At 40.0% G+C, this 26,443-nt stretch overlaps 1 protein-coding gene across 2 annotated transcripts in view; it reads right to left on the bottom strand.

Moving 5' to 3' along the window:
• Positions 1 to 26,443, bottom strand: part of LOC113483530 (glypican-5-like) — a 367,287-nt gene that overhangs the window by 146,041 nt on the left and 194,803 nt on the right. For both annotated transcript variants that reach the window (XR_003399037.1, XM_026855147.1), the window contains exon 6: positions 8,455 to 8,575. Coding sequence is in view for 1 of the 2 variants with exons in the window: in XM_026855147.1 (XP_026710948.1) it covers positions 8,455 to 8,575 (121 nt within the window). In the remaining variant the exon portion in view is untranslated. The remainder of the gene's footprint in view (positions 1 to 8,454; positions 8,576 to 26,443) is intronic.

Raw genomic sequence — 26,443 nt, 5'->3', positions numbered from 1 at the left:
TTTACAGACTAAGTTTGGACTTTAGGTAGTCTTTACTTATATTCTCTTACACTGCTATTTTCACCTGTCTCCACCCTTTAGTAGTGGAACAGAAACAGGCAAGACTCTGCTCTTCCTTTTGGCCAATGACAAGCTTTCCTCTACCCTAAGAAAAACAATCATCAGCCCACAAATCTCTGCTTTTCTTTCCTATTATTTATTTCCTATTAATTTGGAGCTTACCACCTCCAAAATTAAGCATGTTATCGTACCTCACAAGTAAGATGAAAAGTAAATACCATAATCATACTTCTAATGATAATAACTTAAAACAATGTCTATTACTTACAATTATTAGAGTGATTAGAAAAAGATGGCATGGGCTAACAGAACAAAATAAGTATTTACATAAAAGAGAATGTATGATTTCAGTATGACACTCTAAATTAATACAATGATAATTGCTGAATTTCTACCTTTAAAAAAAACAGCTAACAACAAAAAAAACAGCATAAGGTAGCAGTCAGATCCATGCTTCCTCCCCTCTGTCAACACCCACAGAGGGGTATTTCTGGTCAAGAACAGTAACAATTGCTCACAGTTGTTGAACAGAAACAATAGTACGCATTTTGGTTAGCACCCTATAGCACAAGGACAACAGGTATTAGAGTGACGCATTTCTCTTGGGGTGGCAAGAAACCACAGTTTCCCTTTTGCTGCCCCCATGCCCTAGGCAGCACTCCCAAGCCCCCAGCCTGCCCAGCTCTCCCTGGATGCCCCACGCTGCCGCCCCTGCCTTGCTGTCCTGCCTGGCCTTGGGTGCCCACACCACCCCTCATATTCCCATGCCCAGTCTTGTGCTCCTTATACCACCTTCCAGTGGTCAGGCCAAAGCAGATTGTGCCAAGGCTTAACCCTCTCCTCACCTGCAGCCATTACACCAGAGAATCCAAACCACTCTGTTCAGCTCATCTGTGAAAACAGGATCAGCTTGGGTTTCACTAATCAGCTGCAAGTGGAACGGGACACTCAAGTGAAAGGACAGGCTCTGTTATGTTGTTTTTTTTTAAAAATAAGGCTCGTCTTTTCAAACTATGTTTTTCTATATGTGAAATGTTTTGGCTCAGTTATAGCTTGAAACAGTAGCTCTCCCCTCCCTCTCCCCCACTTGGCTCAAGTCACTCCTGTGACTCAATATGTGATTTTGATTTATTAAGACTAATTTCCCACAATGAACAAAACAAAACACATACAATGGCCCATCTGGGCAAATAATTTCTGAAAATGCTTGCAAGACAAATAACACAGCACACTCTGAGACACAACACATGAATAATAAATGGGCATTTTAGCATTATATATTTGCTAGCATATAATAAAATATGCTGGATTTACGTTGAGATTCAGATTTGTCTTATTTTAAAATGCTACATTTTAGTTTAGCTGAGCCAGTATTTCACATGATTTCTGTTTCTACTGAAAACTTGATGCTGGTTTTAATACTAAAAAGTCATTTCTCAATTCTAATTAAAATTATTTAATATCTCAAGTTACTGTATTTAACAAAACCAAACAACCTGCAGACCTCAGGCCAGCAGAAGTACGCTGATTTCAGCCAGGGGTGATATATGCCTCAATTAGCAATGAATTCCAATGTTAACATATGCTCTCGATAAAACAATGCTCCAATGATGTGTTTTCAGTGGGACTGGACTAGAAAGAGCTCTCCTGTCCTGATTCCTAGTAAAACTTCTGCTTTTGACAGTTTTAATGCCACAGCAGAACAAAGGTTAGAGCTTCTGAACTCTTTTCTTTTCAACATATAAGGGTGCACGCAAGAAGAAAACCACTGCACACAGCACAGCGACTAGAGCTGCCCGGCTTTGAATGAGGGGATCCACATCTCCAGATAAATAACCTAATGACTGAATTATTATCAGCTGGAATGCTTTTCTATCTGCCCTTCAAGGTACGCAGACAAAGGGAATCTGAGTTTTTCTTCCTTCACGGACACATCTGTGTATTTTCCAGTAGGAGCCCAGCTGAGCTGTCTGTGGCTCTCAGCCTGTCCCTGCTCCCTGCCGCGTACCCCGTGGGTACTCCCCAAGAGCCTCACCTGGGATGCATAAGGCAGAAGCCAGGAAGGGGCACAAATCACTGATCTCAAAGCAATAAAGGTTTGCAGAAACCTAAGACCAGAACAGGATTTTGACAGACTTCAGATGCCCCAGCCCACTGATTGAATATATTTCTTGTGAATTTTATCTAATGGAAGCCCTGACAGATAAATGCTCCTCAGCAGTCAGCAACTTCATCCTGTTTAGTTGCCTGAGAACTAGATAGAGCCTTTATTGTGAGAAATATTTCCTAGTGAAGCATCCCCATTACTTTGTAGTCTGCTACATACCTCTGTAACCCAACACACTATTGTGTGATACACTGCTTTGCAAAGAGGGCTCTTTGTTGATTTTGATTTTTCTCAGTGACAAAAGAATCCCCAATAGACAGTGGACGCATTTTCTCAACTTTGATTGACAAGTCAATGTGAAAATATGTTACAAAAGCAAAAAGGTATGGACCCAAACATAACTTGATAAGGACTATGTATGACACAAATCTGCCAGGTTCCTTAAAGAAACAAGAGAGCTAAATTGCTACATGATTTCTGTTTCTTTTTCCCAGGCTGGCAGCATTTAGGTATTTTTTCTTGCTTTAATCATGTGTATGATGAAATCTAATGTCTCCAACATTTTTATACAGCATAGATTACATATGCGTACATATATATTTCATAAGAAATAGAAAACCATACAGAAGACCACACAGAGAAAGATCATGCTCAGTCTTTGAGTAAGCTGGATTGTTTCAAGCACAGGGACGAGTTGTTTCATTGCATATGGATTATGGAAAAGATCATAACTTATCTTGGAGCTGAGCATTCACCACCTATATCTGAAAGCAAAGAGATGTCTGATTCTTAGCAGGGGAGAAGAAAAACAGCCCATGAATCTAATAAGAACAAACATTTTTTAAAAAATAGAAGAAACAAACTCTGCATAACTGATGAAGTAATCTGAGATGATAGTTTATTTGACTATAGGGGTGAACAATTTTTATACAGCAGAGCAGGAAATAAAAAGAAAAAATAAATGAACACTCCATTTGCTCTTTCCTGGCTTTATAAGACTTTAAACATAACTCTTTCAGGTTTCATTAATTCTATCTTTATTTTCCTGAAATATATGCATTTCTTGCTGCTATTTATTAATCAGTCATTAATTACTGTATTAATTTAATTATCACTGCTCTTTACATTTGGAGATGAAGGTGGTGAGGGCTGTTACTGCCCTTATAGTGATGTAAATTCAAGAAGGACCAACACATCTGCAGAAGTGTTTGCTTCAGTGAAAATCTCTCTTGTACCTGAACTGCAGACAGGCTGAGGCAAGATAAACCTTTAAGATTTCTATGACCCAGACCACTCACAAATCGCAGAATCATCTAGGCTGGAAAAGACCTTGAAGATCATCTATTCCAACCATTAACCTGGGACTGGCAGTCAAAAAACATGCACTGAAGAATCAACAGTCTCTGTTGTGTTATAGACTGCTTTCACCAGTTGAGTGGTGACATGGGTCATGTTACTTGTAAAAGATAAATTCAGTCTTGTGGTCAGTTGGGCGGCATGCCCTTGGCTATGCTGAGAACACGATCTTTCACCTCCGATATTTCTGTATAGGATTACCATCACAGGAGTACCTGAGTCTGCATACAACGAATCCTGAAAGCCCTGAAAGCATACTCCATGTGCACAGATTGTCAGTGCACTGTACGCACTGCATAACAAGGACCAGGGCCCGATCCCTTCAGTGTGTCTTCTTCTATTAGTCTGTACATCTGCATTAAATTCAGTGCCTTAAATTACAGACAGTCTGTGTGGTTAGCCCCTGAAGAAAAAATGAACATCTCTGGGATTTCCAGATGTCTTGCTTCACACTTACTAAAGGGATATGAAGCACCTGAAATGTTGACGAAATGTCCAAAGTCTCCAAATGCTTTGGATAGAAAAAAAGTCCAGACATATGGCAGTTCTGGGAAAGATGCTCTGTTCTGTAAGAGACACAAGTGTCTGTAGGTTTTGGAAGGCATGTGGGGAGCAAGCAATAATACTTCTAAGCCTGTTGGGCCTGTTTAAATCCCAAGTACTAGAAGTAATATAACAACAGTCTTTCTAAGATGACTACCTTCTTATGCTTTCATTGGATGAAATGAAGAACAGAATATTTTGAGTCTTAGTCCAAGTCAGCTACAAGTCTGGATGAAAATCAAACCAACCTGTCTCCACTTAAATCTCATATAAAAACTCTATAATGTAATAAATTTTATAGATGTCTAAAAAAATAGATACACTTTTAAATTAAGTAGTAGTTGAATGATTTATTTTATTAGTCTCTGTTGTCTAACCCAATTAAATTCACATTGGGGATTAAATTATGGCTAACTCATATCATTGATAAGAAACATTTCAGTGCTGATGCTTTGAACTTTGCTATGATGGCATCCTTTGTACACAAATCTAAAAGGAATTCAAGTTACATGCATTTTTTAGTTCAGCTGGCAGATCCATGAGACTTTGGTGGGGAAAAAAAAAAAAGCGGCTCCAGATTCAGCAAGATATGCTTTGACATTACTCTAATTTCAGGCGTTAGGATATTGCACTGTCTTCCTGAATTACAGCCATGCCCTAAGCATTCATCGCTGACAACAACAAAACACACTGATTCTCAAAATCTGTCAAGATTAGATTTCGGCTGACAAAAGACAAATAAGTTAAACTTGTATAATACTTATTATATTATAATCCTTTGAGAATGCCCATGCAACTCTGATAGCGAAGTTATAGTCACAGCTTTTTCACTTTCCCCTAACATTCTCATTGCTTTTCAATGCAATTGATCCTTTAGGATTTTTAACTTGGCCTCAGAACTGCTTGTGTTTGAACTGTGAAAAACATTTTGCTGAAGAAAAACATTAAAACATATTTAAGTGTGATTATGTGGCAAGAAGTAGTACTCAAAAAAGGCGCAATGGGGGATTTTATGTTTATTATCAGTTGCAGTTCACATCTGCTCCAGTCACAAAAAAGTGGGAGGAAAAGATGTTATTTCTGACTGCTAGTTTTTAAAAATCGACCTGGGACTTCACTTGATCTATTTTTGCACTACTAAAAGTAAAAGTTACTGTAAATCGTAACTCAGTAATTCTATTGATATGTGAATGAGCAGCTACAATAAACCCTTCAAATATCTTATCTGGCAGGGATGCAAATAACAGTAATTGTTGAATAACATTCTCTAAATTTCACTTTAGTTCTGGCTTTGCAAAGCGGTTATGAAATATCCTGCTCTTTGCATAATCATTTTTTAAAAAAAACAATAACTATGTGGTGAGGATTTAAATCCCAGATAAAAAAAAAAGAGAAACTGCTATAATCTTCAACAAAGTGGCATTTCAGCCTAAACGACAGGCAGAAATGGCAGACGACTTGCATACAAATTATTTGTAATGTGCTGGAGTTGGGATGCACCAACTAGAACAATATTATATTGACAAGAGTTTTGTTCATGTCCATGGGATTTAGGATCAATGAAGTTATTAATCTCTTCACACTCGTGGATAAGTCATAATAAGGAGCTACAAAGGAATGGGTGCTGTACACCAAAGACTGTCAGTTTGGGATTTAAATGGAAGAATGGTTTGCTACTTCTGCATGGCCAGTGCCAAGCCCCTCTCGCTCACAGCCTGGTGCTGCATTGGGGCCCCAGTCGCCAGAGGCCGGTGCTACCTCAGCCCCAGTGCCCCCGCTCCGCCGCAGGGCTGTGTCCGCAGCCCGGGACCGCCAGCACGCGGGGCTGGCGCAGTGGGGAGGAAGAGCTGGGGTCCAGCAGTGGGAGACAGCAGGTGGAAGAGGATCTCTTGAAGACAGCAGCGATTAGATTTGCTTCAGAAACTGTTAAGGACTGCTGAGCTAATGTACATATTTTAGAAAAATTAATCCTGTTGATTTGAACTTATAGTTTACAGAACTCCACAACCTCATCAAATTGATATAGCAGCAGATTATTCTGATTTTCAAAATCACACACCTTTGAAAAGAGAATGACAGAGAGAGAGAGAGAGAGGGAGGAGGAGAAAGCCAACAGGTCCAGGCTCTCGAAGGGTTAGATGCAGCACAGTTGAAGCTTGTTTTGTTAAGACAAAAATATTATTTCTTTAAAAAAATCTCAGCACATCTTTCTCTTACACAAGAATATGATTTTTTTCAGGGTAGTTTAGCAATATTACCTAAGTGGTAGAAGATTATTGGGGCCTAGACACATCAAATCACCTATGATGCACATTCTGTACATTGCTTTGGTCTCTGCTCTCCAGGCTTTGTGCCCCTCTAGGATTGCTTCTGTACATACAATTTGAAACTATTGCTTAAAAACACTTAAGAAGATACAAAGATCATGCTTTATCACGGTAAATTCCACCTTACATATTGCCTCAAAAAAAAATTGATGAAAAAATCAATTTGCCTGTAAAATGAGTAACGGGATTCTGTATAACTCTTCCTTTATACAGTCTACGCACACTATTGATGACACTTTAAACTCCTGATTTAATCGGCTCTTCAGTGTCAATTTTTATTTGTATATTAATATCACAACTGAAATGAAAATTCAAGAAGCAGAAAACAGCTACACATGTTTGATGTTGTATGTGAAAGCCTTAGATACTTAGCAACTTCTTTGATGTTTTGATCTCTGAAGAAATCTCACTAAAATTATGATCAAAGGAATTTATATTATTCCAAGTACTTAAGAATGAACCATCTTAGGGCAATAATCAGTATTCTGTTTAATCCTTCACCCTTGGAATCCATTATTGCTAAGCACCTCAATCTGATGGGAGTTACATTTACTTAAGGATGATATTCTCCTAAAACAGAACTGGAAGTAACAGAAAGCAACATTTCCAACTTACAAAAAGAACTAGGAGTTGGATTTTATTCTTCTGACTAAAAAGTGTTCTTTGAAGCTGTTTTTCAAACGTACATAACTTAAGAAAATTGGTATGCAGCTCCTGATGACAGTTCAGATTTTTATTTTTCTACAGCAGACAAAGAAACAGAATTTCCAATACACAGCTACTTTTAATTTAATCTATTTCTAACTATTTCCTATTGTCAGTGTTTATAGAAGACTATTACACAGATGGATATATCTAATATTTATAAAGTAAATTAACACTCTAAACATGCAAAGGCAGATAAATAATGAATTATCCTTTTCATCAATCTGACCACATAATGTCTATTTCACTGTAATATTAAGTGCCGCATCAGACTGGTTGTTGTAATCCCCTATGGCAAGTTAAAATCAAAGTGTGATATAAAGAATCCCTAAACTGCAGCCTACAAAACTGAAGAACGTTAGACCTAAGGAAGCTCTAACAAAAACACTAATTACTGGTTAGATTATGGATTTACCACCAGTGGTTGATGAGAGGTAAAGGAGGGTTGTACTTTTGCAGGAGCAAATAAGAGATCAAACTGTGACACCTGGTCACGGCCAGTCTTACTAACCTCCCACATCCTGACTAAGCAAATCCACCTCCCATTTTACCTGTACACATTATTTTTTTTTCCTGCACACCCCACCCAGAAAGGTGGATTTTAATCTTACAGTGATTTTCTACTATTTATATCCTCATGCTCCATCACTCTTTAATGGGGAAAGATTACAAGTAGACTAATGTGCAAATACATCTGACTCTGAACACACTGTTGTAAGCATTCTTCCAAACTGACATGAAAACATGCCTACTTTAAATGAAAATCAATCTCTGTTAAATCTGTTTCCAGCTCATTTGGGCTGGCACTTCTTTAAGAGCTCACAAAGAGCTGTGATGAAGCAGTAGTATCAGAGAATCGTGCATTCAGCTTTGAAAGACAGCAGATGCGTCAGGACTGCAAATGCATCTGAGGGAACACAAACAGATGATAGAGGCAGACACAGGTTAACCGTGCCTCTGACAAACTCATTGGCAGGTTATCTCTCCTTTTGGGCCTCCTAAAGGCACCCACCACACAGCCTGACTCTAGTCACAAGCTTCATGTGAACTGTGGGGCTCAGGAGTTCCTCCATGTTCTTGGGACTGTGGGTTGTAGGACAATTAATCAACAACTATGGTACAACGGCCATGAATTAGAGCAACTTCCAGGGAAATAATTTTGCCTTATTAGAGTTCATAAACCAGCTGGCACAAGAGCATCTTCAGTTGCCTTTAGCACCAGACCCACTCCACGGCTATTTCAGGCCTGTGATCTTGGGAAATGTAACATGAGAAGCAGTACCACCTAGTTAGTTTAGCTTCAGCTTTGCTATCAAACCCAGAGATAAAATGCTTTTATTTCTAAAAATTACTTACTTGATTAAAGTGCTGAAGTTTATCAATTAAATTACTGATGAGTGGGTCCAGTCCTTTGACTTTCAGTTCTGGATTATTAATTTGTGCCTTCAATCCATTGGCAACAACTCTGCTCGTGTAACTGAAAAAAGAGAAAAACCAGAAAACATCAGTGACTGGAACCATATCCATCGAAATAAAAAATCATATTAAAGGGGACTTACAAAAAGCAAATATCTTGTAAATGGAATAGAAATTTGTAATAAATATTTATGTTTTAAAATACACCAAACCAGAATAAAAATCGCAGTTTCTTGCAGTATCATTCATCACTTCAAACTATTCAAGACATAAACCAACAACAATTTCATAAACCACACAGAGGTTCCTTTCATTCATATTTTAATATTTGAACTTTTATAACTGACAATCTCAAGTTCTTCCATGCAGCAATCAAAGCTGATAGCTTCCAAAAAATCATTTTTTCATAATGACAGAAACCAAGGGAATTTAAGACAAAAACGAAACATATCAGATTGAAGTAAAATCCAACGAAACTGCAGTCTAATTTTGAAAAGATTCTTAATCAAAGTGTGAGATTAGACTTCTCCTGCTAGACTAGCATTTTATCACCAAACTGTCTAGAGACACCACAAAGCAGCAGCTGCTTTCTACCAGCGCTCCTCACCATGCTTATCTGCATTACGAACTCACTAGCCAGGGTCCACGTACAGGAATTCTCTCTAAGTCAGTCTTGCTTTATTTGAGGAATAGCAGCGGTTCTCACACTGCAATGACTTCTCTCTTATCAACAATCTTCTCTCACTGGATGTTGACTGCCAGTCTTTTCTGGAATACACCACAGTGTATTCTCAAAACTTAATTGGCTTGGGGCTCCACCCATGTACTCTCACAGGGAAAATTCCAGGATTGTGCACATGTGGAGTCCACTTCTGAACATGTCTCTACCACAGTTAAGGAGGTGAATTCATCAGCACATGTATGCTGAATCCAGCGTTCCTGGAAATTGGCTCCAGCGTTGATCTGTTCATGCACGATTTTTCAACCCATCCACAAGGCTGAAAATCCCAGAGAGATGCAGAGCAACCTTTTTTGGTGAGTCATGCTTTTGAGGGTTGTATGTAACCCCTCCCAGTAGTTCAGCACTCATTTGTCACAAAGTGGATCACGGACATTTGCATGGACGGATGTTTGTTATGAACTGGACAACAGACTGTTCCCAGACCAAGCTCTCCTAGACTCACACACAAGGCTGGGAGGATCTCATTAAGATGCCATGTTGGCATCTTTATAGGTCAGATAGTCATCACCTGTGCTTCTTTGGACTGAAATATCAGAGAAACATCCTGCTGTATCTGTTACTTTGATCATACCTACATACTTCGATATCCCAGATGTTCTCCTGTCAATGAATTCTTCTTCGTTGAAGCTGAGCACAGCATTTCAAAGTAGAAAAAGTGCCAAAATTCTACTGTAGAAAGACAACAGAATGTCTCTCCAAATATACTTGTCCTATCCATTTAATTTAGGATGAACAACAAATTTTATGCAAAGTATGCTGGCAAAGCAGGCTGCAGTACACTGCTGTAAAAGGTGTGGCTTAAAAAGAGAAAGAACTGAGAATGGTCTGCCTTTTCAGTAAACTCAATAAATTTCACTTCTCAGGACAAAGAAAAAAATTAAAACAAATGGTTTAGAACAGAGAATTGGGAAAAAAAAATCAAGTTTTTCACTAATAGCCAGATAGTATTTAGAAGATAAGCATTAAGTAAAACCATTTTCAGTGAGTTTGTATTTTTTTGTTCATTGAACCTTTTAAAGGTAATGTTCTGATCTCTCTTGATGTGTAACTCATACAAGTATAAGCTAATCTGGAAGTATAAACTTTCACGATGCAATGGCATGTGAAGAATGATGGTCAGGTTCTGATCTTACAAGCAGACTCAGACAGCTGAACTGATGTCCTCAGGAAGAACCCAGCTAAAGTATTATTTTGAAGTCAAGACTGGTACAAATCATACCAAACCACGGCAATTCATTTGGACAATACTGGAACACTGCTGCATGTTACCTGCTTTAGCTTTAGCTTTGTTCACAAATCATACTATTTGCTGAATGCTCAACAAGGCTCACGATGTGAAAACACATGGTTATCCACTGTAGGCATACAGGGACACTTGACATAGATTTTTGAGATCATCTAGTTGCAATACAGGAGAAATTTAATTTAATGGGTCAGCTCATGGCCTCCACCAGTCTGTTCAGTGATTCGCTGTGTGCATTGCTTTGTCTGATCAGAAACTCATCAACAGCATCAAAATGCAAAGGTTTTCCTTTTTATTGCTCTTGATTGCTCTCCATTCAACCCCTGGTTAGAGCTATCAGAATTTCTCTAGAGGCTTATGTCATTATAATCCAGGATAAAGAAGGCAAAATTGCTTCCTCTCTGGGTTGGTTGGGGATTTTTGGCAAATGATATTTTCTTTTTCCTGTGAATCACAAGCCTCCATTAAATGCTTCTAAGTGATATTACAAACCTACAGCACTGCATGGAGTTTGCATAAACATGACCAATTCAGGGACATCAGCAGAAGCATTAATGCCAGAGTTCTCAAAGGGACCCAAATGTGGAAAGTCAATCTCAGTCAACTCATATATATTGCTGTTGCTAAATACATACTCTCCTTTACATACATTGTTATCAGGAAAATAGGACCATTCGGTATGAATGAGTGCACACTGCACTGAGACAAAGGGGATACTCATATCCTTAAAGTTCCATCCGCATTCAAGGACGCACTCTTTAAAGCTCTAGAGATAGGCATAAATTACGCACAGATATTTCTGCTGTCCAGATTGCTTGTAATTAGATACATAATGTGGATTACCTGAATTTCAGAGGTCAGAGAAAGCATGCATGAGTTGTGTGAATCCTGCATCATTTCCTTATCTCCTCGGTTTAGCATAGCTTCAGCGTGGCAGTCACTAACAACTGTAACTGGTAACGTGAGGCTCGAGCCCAGAAGAGTTGGCCCAGCTGTGGTCTCGGATGTGACCTGCACAACTGGAAATGCCCAGAAAACCAACTACAGATCGTTGGCAGTGCTGAAATAGATGTGATCAGCCAAATGAACAGTGTAAAAAGCTGATGTAAAGAGAGACAAAGGACTTTCTTGCAGAGCACAACAAAACCAGCTCTTGGGTTTCCCCATAATAACCTGTAAGCTCTGCTTGTCCTGTGTGTTGTTACTGAAAGAACACTTTAACAAGCCCAGAAACACTGGGATGAACTAAGAAGTGGTGAGTTCAGAGAAGGTGGGCTACCCTGCTCAAGGAGAAGGAGATGGGGCACAGAACTGAAGGAGAATTGCACAGACCGCTAGAAGGGAGAAATTCCTCCAGTCCATCATAGTAAAGAACCAAAGACTGTACTAGAAAAAGATATTGTGTCCATCTGACTCAAACTACTACCCTGTAAACTGTGAGTCCTTCTACTAGCTCTGTATCATGCTAAAATTCTTTGAAATAAACATTATACATTTCCTGAAAGATAATCTGATTACTTCACTTCTTTGCACTATCTAAAACATTTTTTTTGTTGACATCAGATCCTGAATTACTGGAAATCTACATTAAGTAAGATCAGAAATTGGCTTGCTTTATTTAATAACCTGCAATTTAACTGAAATATTGTGGTACAGAATTGTTAACTCTGGTTACAGATCTAGTACTTTATTCATACTAAACCCAGAAATGTCAGCAGGAATGGCCAGGAGAGTTGTATTAAAATATTGTCACTGGAGCCCAAGGAACAGCACATGCAGACAGAATTTTCATCCAGACCTCAAGCCCCACCCCAGTGTTATTCCACTGATTATCTGGGCAAAGCAATGATACCTTAAAAAACAAACAAAAACAAATTCTAAAAACCCACCCCCCAAACCCTTGGTTTACAGTATTTCAGAAGAACAGTATCAGTTATTTTAGATTTCAGCTAATACAGCTCATCACAGGATTAAAAAAAAAAAAAAAGGTAAAAAGTAAAAAGTTAAATGCTGCTTATACATGGGATTGCATTTCAACTGAAAGCACGCACATTTATTTTCTATATAAATATATAGATTAAGTCTAAACACTTATTTTAAAATAAAACCAGGTGCTATTCTGAAGTATGTTCTTTTCAACTCCTAATATGAAAGGGGACCAAGCTACAGGATTCTCTGAAAGACAAATATGCCTTTTTAGATAGTTCAATACTTTAAAATTAACTTATAAAGTAGAAATAACTTAGAATTCCAGGCAAATAACTGCAGAAGCTGCATCAAACTAGCAATGATATTTAGTCACAAAAGCCCAGGAAACAGGGTGCTGTTTTCACATCCCTTCCTTCCCTCCTCCCTGCAGGAGTTCATACTGGTCAGGATACAAGTGTCAGATAAAGCTCTTGTAGGCAGCTTTTCCAAGTATTATTGATCAAGCTCCAGCTTGGAGACTACTTCCATTATTCCGTATTCCTGGGGGTGCTATTACCCTGAGCTGTGGCACTAGCAGGCACTAAGGACCCCAGTGCTTTGATCTGGTGGCTAATGGCCTGTCCTCTTCCTGAACGTAGTCAGCTCCAGTACAGGTACTCACCAGAGGGATTACGGAGCAAAACACCACACTGCACTTCATACACTGTGTAACATGCACTGAACGTTTCAGAATTAACTACATCGGAAATTCAGGAGACCCAGAACCTGAACTTCATATGAATGCAACTCTCTTAATTTTAGTTCTCTTTTCTCCACTTGAGTATTTGGCCCAACATAGCTGCATGACAGGCATCAAAATTCTTATTTAATTTGGGAGAAACGGGACACCTAACATCACAAGGCAAATCTGAGTCTCATATGAAGTTCAGAGGAATCCACGAACTGCCACAAACATCCCTCTGGGACAGAAATTGCTTTTGATCGAATAATTTGTCATATAACCTTGAGAGTTGCCATATACATAAAATAAGAATAAAATGCACTGGCTACTAAATTAAAGATTTATTTGTGGAAATGTTTCTAATTTGGTAACCACATTCTTACAAAATATAATTACACAGTACACATCATCAGGGAAACAATTCTGAACCAGAAATATATTTTAATAATTTCAAAATAATTTTTGGCAGTACTGGTTGAATAATTCCACTATGATCAACAGGGGCTAAAACAGCAACACCTTTTTGAGACATACCAGCAAGCTTAAACTCTTTGTGCCTGAGACTTTACTGGTTCTAAAAGTCACATTTAACCATTTATTTCTTGGCATTATAAAAATGTGACAGGAGAGTCACATTTTTTTGTGCAAATATGTAGACTATTCTGTACGAAAAACAACACTTCTCCCCCCAGAAAAAAAACGCATTAAAAAACTGCAGACTGGACCACCTAAAAAAATGTTTTTGCAGCCTTATTAATTATAAATCAAGTTGTCCAGTAGCCTGCTAAAGCCACAGAAGTTTAAAAAAAAGCCACTAATTTTTTAAACAACAAAATCATAAAATCACTGAGACAATGCCAGACTTTATAATGATCATTTCACATCCAGCTCTGCATTTTTCATCTTTGTGCATAACCTTGTAAGCAGGAAACAATCCTAGAGATACATATTTCTTGTAAAACCACCCAGAAGTAGATAGCACTATGCAAATAATAACTGCAATGAATGAAAGTTACGTCTTTTTAGGACCATATGTTTGAAAGTCAGACGCTGACCACAGGCTCTCATTTGCTGAGAAGATTCTGAAGTAGCCTGTTTACTTCAGCAATATACTCCCCACACTGTCAGAGCAGACACCACCCACCACCACTAAATGACTCAGAGGTTAAAGGGTTAGAGGGGGAGAAGGAAGGGAAGAGCTTTGAATGTGTCATTTAGTAAGAAGCAATGAGAAATACGGATAAGCTATTTAACTGGCCTAGAGATCCACTGAAACAATTAATTCAGTTACATTAGGCATGGTTCACCAGATGGTGTGTTTTGTCTTGTATTTATTCATAATTTGACCCTTGGGCTGGAATGGTTTGCCTGAAATTCAATTATGTGAATCCACTGATGATCTACACCAGCCTGTTGTGTCTCCAAATTAATAATTTTTGGACATTTCCACTGTAGTTTTTAGTTGCAGCCCTTGGCACATGTGACACTAACCTACAGAGCTCTGATTTTCTCCCAATTCAAGCAACACAGAAGTGTGCACCAACCAGTAAGAGCAGTGACAAAACACCTGTATGGCTGCATAATAATAATTCAACTTTGATCTGATTAACCCTTCTGCCCACTTCTTTGCAAAACGGAAAGAACAAGCAGAATATATGGTAAATGTACATCCCTTGCCTGGTTATCATAGTTGCTTGTCACTCAGTAAGTAACTTCAAGGAAGCAAAGCAAATACCATTTTCTTCAAGTGTTGTTGATGATTAAACATAATTTTCCAGGAGGAAGAGTCAGCCAGTGCAGGATTCTCCTTTGACTCAGCTGTCCCTAAGCTGCCCCACACAACGAGGCCAGTGGTGAGTGAGTCTCCCCCACCTCCTTCTGATCCCTGTCATTAAAACTGACCAACAGAGAGATTGTGCTTCATCTCCAAGCAGCTCCCGCAACAGCACCAGAGAAATGTCTTGCATCATAATTTTTATCATTTCTGTAGCAGCTTTGCAAACCTGGATTACAGTCATTGAGCATCTTGGCTCAGAGGTCACAAAGAAAGGAATGATCCATCTATTTAGTTGTCTAGGAACTAAATGCTCTCTCACTAAGCTGCCACAATAGTTTATTTTTTAGAAAAAGAATAAAAGAAATACATCTCGATAAATTTACTGCCAGATAATCAGTAACCATGAGGGAAAAAACTGCCAAAGTCTGCAGATTTTGGTTTTGTCTTATAATTCAGTTTATTTTCATCTATACAACTTCAGTATTCAATGTTTAAGTGCTTTGTAGAACTAAATCCTGGACGACTTCATGACTGTAACATTTATTCAGTTGGCCTGATCCATTAGGGCATTCTGCAATTAGCTCCATTAACTTAAATGGATATATTCCTTATTTATAGGAACAGTTTCAGTCAGGCCTCCACTCATAGCAGAACTGCAGTAAGAGCAGCTGAATTCCACCAAGCAGCTAACAAAGGTGTCCTCTTTGTATCATCCTGCAAATGACACTGTGCAAGGGCACATGTTGGGAAATTCTGAAAGCTCCAGATATTTTCAAGCCCTTGCGTTCAGGACTTCAGGCTTTTGTGTGACTGTTCAAAGTCACATCTTACAGCTTCTTGGGTAACCTGAAAACCAGTGGGACATTTTGCTTGTTTTTAAGGGAAAAAACATGTAATTTATGCCAGCGTACAGCAGGAGCAATTCTACTGAAGTCAGTGGAGTCACACTAAGGTAAAATCTGGACACATCACATGAAAATCAGACCGTTTGTGCAGAAAGAAGGAAAATTTCATGTGTTCTAAATGATCAGCTGAGAACAACTGCAGCAATATTCTCCAAGAGAGAGATTTATCTGATTAAAAATTTGAATGTAAAGAGTTCATTTTGAAATGATTAAATAATCACCAACAAAGTACCAGAAAGCTCAAGCCTAGCACATAATGAGTTCAGCTGCCCTGAAGATTTTGTGAAGCAGAACTGACACGATGTGAATACCATCTCTGCTGGAGCTATTCTAATGGACTTCAGTGGAAGTTTCACAAATAATCTTGTTTATTGGTAATTATGGGAAATGATGAGACAAATACAATGTGCTAATGGGATAATTAAAAAAAATAAATCACAAAGTCAAATAGCATTTATAATGGTGTTTCTCCACTTCTGCAGGGCTAAGAAAGACCTCCTGTGGTCTAGATTATAACAACAATTTTAAGACTGAAGGTACAAAAACAATTTAACAGAAGGCTTCAAGTGACTGGATGATGCCCTCCCTTGAACACACGGACAATCAAACTGAAAAGCAACTCAACAAAGGAGCGTACATGTCAGAGATCTTGCCATCAAGAAAAGATGTGTTCATCAGTTTTTCCAGCATCGTGCTGAAAATGTACTGACTCAAGCGTCACTGAACACCTGTAAAATGCTTGAAAAATGTTGCAAAAATGTTTTTACAGCTTATAGGTGAAACAGCCTACATTCTTCTCCTAGTTATATGAAAAGTTAATACTACCTTCAAGGCACACTGAAAGCACAAAAGAAATTTGTAGAAGTTAATTGGACAGTATTTATTAACTTGAAGGAAGGAAAGTACTTGCCTAGAATAGTATTGGATAGGAAAGGTCTTTAGTTTCAAGTGGAATAAACTCTACAGGACAAGGAAATGATACCTCTATACCCATCACAGTGAATATAATGTGCAATGAAAATGATACAAACGATACAAACCCAAACCAGGAACTGGCAGCATAAAGACCATTCCCCATTAAATGAATTTGAGAAACAGAACAGAAAATAGAGCAATAAACAAACAGTATATACTTATCAAAGTCTGTGGCCATTCTAGTGGGGAAAAGTAAAGCTAATCTGAAGCGCCTTTTTTTCTCAGTAATTCCTAGAGCCGGGGAGAGCATTCTTCAAGTACAAACAGAAGAGAGCCGAGCTAATTCCTGATGGAGGATCTGATTCTGCACCTCTCAGAGATGGGCAGCTTGCACCCTGTTCTGGGGGCTGTGGAAAAGAAATGGAAACATACGACTGCCTAACTTTTTAACCTGCAGATGAAAGACACTAGTGGAAAACAGGACTGACTCAGCAGAAAAGAAAATACAGATGCAAGAGAGGAGAGCACTTGAACTTTTAGAAGAAAAAAAATAAAAGCAGATTATCAATAAACTCCATAGCAGTGGAGAGAGAATGAGTATCAAGCAAGGGCTCACAATATTTGGTTGATAGGACTTTTGGCAGGCCAAGGTGGCAAGGATCCAACTCCCTTTCTGAAAATCCTACTTGTTGATACTTAAAAATTAGGCTTGACAGATGACCATGGGTATACAAAAGGATATTCTATGATCCCAGCACAGAAATTTTTATGAAGCAAAATGGGGAATGTTCTAATTTGCACAGTATCAGACATATGTCACAGGGAGAAGATCTTGACTATGGCTCATTAAAAGGAAAGCAAAACAAAACATAACAAAAATACATTAATGCTAAGAAGTCAAAATTCCATCTTTCCTCACAAGCCAGTTTCTCCAAATACACTTAAAATATGCATGGGAGATTAACGAACAGCTGACAATAATGAATACATGAACTGCAGCTCTGTATGAACTCAACTCAGGGTCTGAACTCTGCCCTCAAACAGTCTTGGCTTAAGCCCTCTGGGTTCAGCACTCCCATTCTCACTGCAGCCTACAGCTCCTACCGAGGCAGCCCTGGGTGCTACTGCATGGGTCTGTCACTTCCACAATCAAAACTACTGGTTGAGCCTGAGTGTCGCATGGCTGTTGTTGAGTACCACTGATCCTGCAGCAATTTGAAGTTTCTTGTCTTTTTTTTTAATGCTTTCCACAACTGTGATCTCCATGCTTATCTCCACGTTCCTTCATCTACCCTGCTGATTATGCCAGCATGAACCCAGGTTTGCTGACTTCATTCTAAACCTTTTTCTTCTTTCACAAGCCAGTCTGAAGCACCTTCTCAGGCTACTCTTTAAGGTAGGTCACCTTCCCTCCTCCCTCAATGCCTACATGTACTGCAATGTTGACAAAGTCATCAACTACTGCCAAAACTGGTGCTCTGTAATGGAAAGATGCATTTTGCTGGTACTTACCTGACACAAGGGAACAGATTAGATACAGCATTCCATCCCACCTCATGCAAAGGAGGATTTTTGTAGTCCAGGCCCATTCAGTCTTCCAGGCTCAAGTATAAGGCAGCTGAGATTTGAGCTTTCTGAACCCCTGTCACTTCCCCTAGCTATTCTGGCTCCTTAGGGATGTCTCTCTCCATTACATATTCTAAACATGCACTAATGCACACACATTCAATTTTGTTCCCTTATACAGTTTTTCCAATATATTTGTGCAGAGCTATTTGAGGCAGTTCTTACCTGCTCCAGTGCCTTCACTTCTGCTCAAGTCTTAATACCTTACAGAAGGTGTTTGGTCCTTTAGCCACAGATGGAAGTGTTATTGACCCCTTCTGGGCTGCAGGAGTGCGAAGTGCACAGTTCCAATCTATTCCTATTTCCAGATTAAAAACTTTATCAGTAAAATGGTGATGCTAAATTTTATGTAAGTAAAAAGTAAATAGGAGGCCTTAATACTGTATAGCAAGAGATCAGACACTAAGACTTCCAAATCTCCTGACTCACAAGTTCTTAAAACTCCTTCCCTTTTGCTTAATCTTTTCCAGAAGAAAGACAGCTGAATTCATCATTCCAAAGTACCAAAGTTTATTCCTTACAGAGGAAGCAGTATTTTATTGAAGAAGCTATGAGCTACCCGTTCAGCTCACCAGCAGATTTATAGATTTCATCCAATTCCTTGCTTTTGCAACTGCCTAACTGGCATAGATCAGGACAATTAACATTCATTGTTCCCCTAATGTGAAACACCAACAGCCAAAATGCACTCAGCATATCCTGCTGCCACTGGCCGATAGCTATGGGCACTGGATCAGGCTTAGCTTAATTACCAATATCATGAATCCACCCTTACTGCTAGAATTTTTCGCAGATACATCAAAGCCTCTGCCATACTAGTACTACTGGGATATGTTTTGAACATGGACTTTTTCAATGCCAGCTTCATGCTTTGGAAACAGTTTAGGCAGGTAGCACTTATAATTTGTTGCTAGCTTTTATCTTACAAAATGTTTGATGCAGTAGTTCAGTATCTAGCAAAAATAATTTTTTTACGAGTCTTGAAAACACTGAAGGAAACGTTTGTATTAGCAGCAGACAAGTGTAGTCTAGTTATGGACATGAAAATATCTTAGTACTTGTCCAAGAGAAGTGTTTACCTAGGTCAAGGCTGAAGAGCCCAAGAGTAATGTTGTAAACTGAGTGGCCTCAATTCATGTTTTTGTCATTAAATACAAAGCATTGTTTTCCTTGAGCGTTTGGTACTTCTCACAAAAACAACTGCACTAGAAGAGAGGTCAAATATAGAAAGGTTTTCCTGTCATCACAGATTTGAAAAAGAGAATATTTATACAAAAATCAATTTACTTGACCTATACTGCTCAATTCTTCTGCTAATACTGTTGAAGATTTATGTCTGGTTGAAACTGTTCCCTTCCACAATTTAGCTTCTCTCCCAGTTGATTTTGCAGTAAGGTCACAATCCCGAGTTCATGATTTTATACTTTGTTGCCACAAACAGCAACACAAATTCAACACAAGTTCACTGCAGGATTAACTACATCAAGGACCAAATTGTTAGTGGAAAACACATTTAAACACCAATACATATGCCACAAAATATTGTGCAAAAGAAAATCTAAGAAAAAAAATAAGGACGGGGAATCCTTTCTCCACTGCTGTAAGTGTCCTCATCCTGAAATTTCAAGTGTCACAGAGGCTTCTGTCCTGAAGAAACCCAGTTTCTTCACCCAGTCATGTGAAGCACGATCTTATTTTTGACAGTTACTTCTAAACTGGATGACAGGAAGTGGGAAGAGTAACCACTTCTGACATACTTGCAAGTTAGTAGCATGTTTTCTCAAGAGTTTTGATTTCTGTTGCGCAGATTCCCTTCCCGTACACCCCCACAAAAGCTCTAACACCTTTGTTTTAGATACAGTAAAAATACTTGCCATAAAATCCCCAAGTAAATGAACACAAAGTAGATCATGAGACTCACTAAAAACAGGTAAACTCAAATGACCTTCCCATCATCACACATATACGTGTAGTACACTCACATTCATACATGTAGTACACTCACAAACATGCATTATGTCCTTTTTAGCTAGAAGATATAGAGACTGAAAGCAGAAAAATAAACAGACTGAATAATGTAACATAGAAATAAGTAAGCCTAACAGGTCATTATGCTAAATGCAACAAAGAAAGCAACTGAAATGTATTCAAACAAGTAACTGCTGTTGCAGTGATTGCAGGGACTCTCACACAGCCTTCATCTACATAAAGCCCAAGTTGACCTGACTTTTTTTTTGCATATAAGTATCATCACAAATAATCTCTTTAGTAATAGCATGCTATCATCGCAAATACTTTCTTTAGTAATAACATGCTAGTATCCTCAGTTTATGTTTAGGAGATGAAGTTACGGTGCCTTAAGCAGAGACTCTAAAAAGTTCCCATTGATCATCTGGGCCTAAACAACTTAGGCTCATACTTGGAAGATGGTAATGAGCAAGGAATCAAATGCTGACCTCTCCTGCTTGCCCACCCACTGCTGTTTATAACAGCAGGAATAAATAGGTATCTCTTCCACCCCCCTGCATAAAGCAAGACTAGTTCAACGGGTCTGTTGACAATTCCATTGCTAGAATACTTGTCTCCATGTGCAAAGGCTCGCTTGGACTTTCTTTTTAGCCCTCTTGGCACCTTGGAAGTCTCCATTATGTGCTTCCAGAATAAGGCCAAGGAGACACTTGAACACGGTCAGGACACACCCACGAGCCAGGCTGGTATGGCTAATGCAAGATGAATCCTCACTTGCCCACTGGAGGACTTAGCAAGCTGCCTTCTAATGAATGCTCCACAGAGAACGTGAATGAGCACTTCTCTGCCCAGTCTAAGCACTTCTCATACTAAGGCAGTCAGGATCTATCAAGCAGCATGTTACTTTTTCTACGGACATAAGGTGCCACACAAAGTACTTCAGAGCTTAAGTGTTATCACCCTTGGTTAAAAAAGGAGCTGATAGTTTCAAGTGGTTGCAATGGGCCAAGCAGACAGAAAGTTCTTCCCTCAAGTTTGACAGCTGCCCTGAACTATTTTTTCAAGTCTTTCCTGAGATGCAGAGGGCTTTTCCACACCACACATGATGGAGATGACACCACTGAGCACGGGAAATGTGTACTTGCCCATGCTCAGCCATAAGGAAAGGCCTACAAATACTAGGAAAAAGATGGCAAGAGGGCTGACTCTGTTTCCTGCTAAAATCAGGGAAAAAAAAGAAAAAAAAAAGTCAGGAAGTCTCTCTTTTTTTCTTTTTTAAGATGTGTACAATATTAAAGAACACAGAGAGCCAAAGTCATTTTGAACACGAGACAAAAGGAATGAAAGAATAGCAGGCAGCTTGTTGTGGCACAACTATCAGCTACAAAGTACCACTTGTTATCTATGTGCTAAAAATATTATGATGATTAATGGCAAGGACGAAGGAAAAAACAAATAATAGACGGAAGAATAAATGATGTAACGATGTTAAAAAAAAGCAAGCATGTGACATTTCAACATTTACAATAGGATCTGAATAGGCTTCAGTTGTCTATAGTGTCATTCATCTTTGAGGTATCCTGAAGAACTTTATAAAGAGGTGGGTTGGGCTGGTACTGCTGTGACTGATGGCAAATGGAACAGGCATTAGTCACTATAAACAGTGCACAAACAAATATTAGAGCTGGTTTTCAGTATGTGAAAAAACTTTGCAAGTCAGCTGACTTGGATGCTTCACTTGGATACTTAATTTCTCTTCTCAATAAGATGGCAAGGACTGCGTAAGGACACTGGTGATGGACAGTTGTTCATTCTGAGGTCATGGGCTCAGATTCTTCAACAGCTGAGTGTTTGCAGTGCCTGCTGGTTATTCAGCAAACACTTCCTTGTGGGCAGTCGCAATCAATGTCAGACAGAGCGTTCTCACTTGGGACGTTTCAGGCAGGCTGTCAGTGGAGGTGACGCCTTTTAGCAGGGAAAAAGAGAATTTCTGTCCCCTTCAGGGCACTGAGTTCCTTTAATTATGGTGCAGGCTCGAAGGGACAGGGCTGAGCAGAAGGAGGTGGTGGAGATGATAGTGGGTTGCCATGGCACCAGGGGGTCTGACCCGTGGGCAGGTGTCCTGTTCGGACACCACCTCCTGACCCCTGGGCCAGGTAGCACCTGCCCAGCCCCTCACTCCTGCAGCGGGAGGTGGAGGAGCAGCGCCAGGAACAGTCTTTGGCGATTCCTTTTCTGATCAGCTGACAGACACAGATGATGAATACCGTGACATTGAGGGACATGCAGGAACCCAGGGGCTTTTGAAGCTTGTCTGTACCTCCTGCCATGTGCCCTGCTCTGGATCCAGCACAAAGAAGGGACAGTCCCACACCGCTCACTGAACAGGCGCAGACACAGTCCTCTCTCTTCCCTAACAAGTCAAAAACCAATCTTACCACTCCTGATCACATTTTGCAGCAGCACAGCAGAGGCAAAGGGGTATATAACTTTCCTTGAGCTCTTTTTCAGGACTGTAGCCGCTTTCTGGATCTAGGATCCAAAAGGCAGGCAGCCGGGCACAGGAGCCGTGGGCTCCCAGCATCTGGCTGGGCTCCTCACCGCCGCTGCAGCGCCCAGGGCCCATCCGTCGGCCCACAGCAGCCGGAGAGCGGATCCCCTGGGGCAGGGGGGCCCAGAGGCTGCTGCTCCCCAGGGCCCGTCAGCCGCAGCCGGGGGGGTCTGGGCAGCAGCAGCTGGCAGGCCTGGACCAGCCTCCCCTGCCAGGCAGAGCCTCCAGCCTAACCCTGGAGAGACCACGTCCTCCGTCTCCCTTTCCCACCCTGTACTGTGCTTTTAGTTAATGAGATAAAGCTAATGTAATGGGGTCAAGTCTTAAACCCTTCCAAGCTTTTTCATAGACTGCAAGGAGCTTTGGATCACACACAGTCAATTTAAGGCAGCTGGAAAACTTACAGCAATGACCACTACACCCACAGCCAATATGCAGATCTGAGGAATATATCGCTGGAAAAAATCTTGCCTGTGAAAATTACCCTGCACAAGGCCTTGATGTAACAGTGAACACAGAAATACCCTGTTGGGATAGCAGCTGAAGGCTCTTACAAGTTTGTCAACATTAACTGGAAAGTTTTCCCTGGTTAAAGACTGTCTTAAAATCTGAACAAGAAATGATGTCTGAAACTGTTCTGCAGTGATTTTCAGAGGAGAAATTATTTTATGCACAACCACTGGTTCTGAAGGTTATGCTGGAAAAAGGCAAGAGGAGCAAGAGAAGGATGAAGTGTTGACACTCATTTCCTACCAGTGCACAGAAAACTTCTATCAAAGCAACAGGGTAGAAAAGCTATGAACCAAGTTCTCTTGTTTCACTGACTTGAAATTAAGTGTTTCCTATCAGGAATGGGAAAATATTTTCTGTAGACATTTATTAAACACATCAATCTTCCACTATGAGATTGCATTTAAAGAACAATTAATGAGAAAAGGTTTTCAAATGAGATTAAAATTAATCAAAAAAGGTGTGCAGGGGGTGATGAAGTAGTTTATTGCTTGCATTTTAGATGAGTCACTCCGTTTTACCACAGGAAAAACTAATAAAAAAAAAAATTAGAGATCAATTCAGCCAAAATTAAATTATTTCCCCAAATTTTTTGTTTTAGTGCCTAAACTAAAAAAAAGTCCATTAATTCCTGAGGTGTACAAGATATTTAGATGTATCTGCATAGTTTTACATACACTTACAAGCTCCTGTTTGGATCTTGCTTTGGCATGAGAGTAAATACCATGAAAAATTAATAGCCTTCACATAGACAGTTATGCTCAGCAATAATGATCTCTAATCTATTTCTCAAAAGCATCTCTGAAACTCTAATGACAGCTCTCCCTCTGGCAAATGGTGCAAACACAGCAAATTGCTGGGGAAAAAAAACATTTAATCAATGTTTTATTAGTTTTTATCTTGAAGAGAGCAACATATGATCCACATGAAAAGACATAAAACTGTTAGAAATTATTGGATTATTAGCTTAGCCTGGGCCAATTTTTTTAGGCAATCAAAGCCTATGGCTTAATGCCACTGCTCTAGAAGAGCCTAGTCTGGTACTTGTAGAAACAGAACTAGGAGTCACTTGTGAGAGACACAAGAGAGTGGTCACACCATCAGGATGCAGTTGTCTATCCTACTTACAAAGCATGCATCAAAAGAAACTCCAAACTGAGCTAGAGCTATGACAGAGTAGACTCTGCATTTCTTTGCCCATGTGCAACCATGTCTTTGGCCACCTCACTGCCAGAGGCTGGCTTCCAAGCTGACCCTTCTTCTCCTTCACAAAGTTGCCTGCTTTCACAGAGAGGTGGGTTCCCACACTAGTGGATGGGACTGTAGACTGGAAACCTTAGACCTTAGTTATGAAAACAATTGTGTTTGGATCTTCACAAATCCATGGATTTGAAGTTGGGCTCACATACTGTTTCCAAGTAACTGAGATTTTTTTTGCTCACCAACTCTTTGTTAGTAAGAAGTTAGATACGTAAAATCCATTAGTAAAATCATCAAGTAAAAGCTTTTGACAGAGATACTATGCTCAGAAGCCGTAAGATGATGTTACAGTGCAGGCTCATTGCTTACAGTACAGATTAATGAGGAACCAAGCAAGTGGTCTGCACTGTGTTTCTGAGAGGTATCATTCCTACCTTTTAATATAAAAAGGACAGCCACATGTAGACAGGCTGCTCTCAGCTGCCTCCTATCAGCAGCAGTCCAGAATCTCTGCTGAATGCTCCAACCAAAAGCCCTACCAGGTACCACACACATCCCTCTGATAGCCAGTTCAGCTCTGGGCACAAGATGTGCGTGAAGAAGCAAGTTCAGGACAGTCTCGCTGAGGAGGCAGTATGAATTATGTACACATTTTCCATGCTGATTTATTGCTTTATTTTGCACATGGAGGTCTTAGAAGGGAATGAGAAAGCCATATCTTGTTCTCCTCTTCCTCTTCTACAAGCAATGTGACTCAATCAAAGGAGAAAAGAAGACTGAAAACAATTAGTTTAAGGAAACAACTGAAAGTCACCCGCTAAGTCCTTCTTACTTCACCTGTCCCACACAGAGCTCCATAACTCATATACCCGTACAATCTGATTATAAACTTGTGCAGAGCAGAGTGGCTGGAGCCTGTGACAAGCTTGCAATGACAGAGCTGATACCAGCCGCAGTGAGAGAATCCCTCCAGCCCAGTGCAGTCTCAGCCCCACTTTGCTCTGTTTCAGGGGCCCCCAACTTCATGGGTCTATTGGGCTTTGCAAGAGAAGGAAGTAGAAGCAGCTGCTCTTAGTAGTAGTTTTCCCCATGGGAAAGCAGCAGTGCCTGCAACACACATGGATGGCACAGCAGGGACAGCATCTCAAACACTGAGTGCTTGGTGGCTGTAAGACACAGCGAAAGGCAGCACATCAATGACAGGGTTTGAGATCTGCCCAACTCCTGGAGACCACATGAACCTCTAGGTTTCTGTACCTGCTCCATGCAGGTTTGTTTGGTTTTTGTTTTTTAACGCAGAAGTATCTTTTATTCATAAAACCTGTCTCCACTTGCCTCACTGAAAACCTGCTCTCTGCTTCCTTCCTGCAAACTAGTCAGAATCATGACTGTAGACTGTCAGTACAACAGGTGTGGGTGCTAAAAGCTGATGTGTAAATAAAGCTCCAAGGTGTCCCAGGGCAGTGAAGCACACTTGTACCACCTCCTGCGCTGGGCCAGGCCATGCTGCACGGAGCCTGCACAGGCTTCACCTCCAGAGCTCCCGCAGAGACCACGCAGCCCTGCCAAGACTCTGTGGTGGCATGGATCCCCCCCAGCAGGAACCTGGGCTCACAATGAAGGACCTCAGGAACAGAGGTGCTATATCTTCAGTAAGAGACAGTGATTAATCACACAGCTGTATGCTTGTGGGAGTGGAAATGAAAAGCCTTTTATTGGCATCCTCATTATTTAATGATAATTAGAGCCCAGTGTACCATAAACTGCCCCCAGTTTTCATTTTTACAAATAGGAGGTAAATTCATTGCTCCTTCTACAGATGTCTTGAAATCTATTCAGTTA

The sequence above is a fragment of the Athene cunicularia genome (assembly GCF_003259725.1).
Source record: "Athene cunicularia isolate RWA chromosome 9 unlocalized genomic scaffold, athCun1 chr9_part1, whole genome shotgun sequence".
In the NCBI taxonomy this organism is placed as follows: Eukaryota; Metazoa; Chordata; class Aves; order Strigiformes; family Strigidae; genus Athene; species Athene cunicularia.
This window is presented reverse-complemented; position numbering and strand designations above follow the sequence as displayed.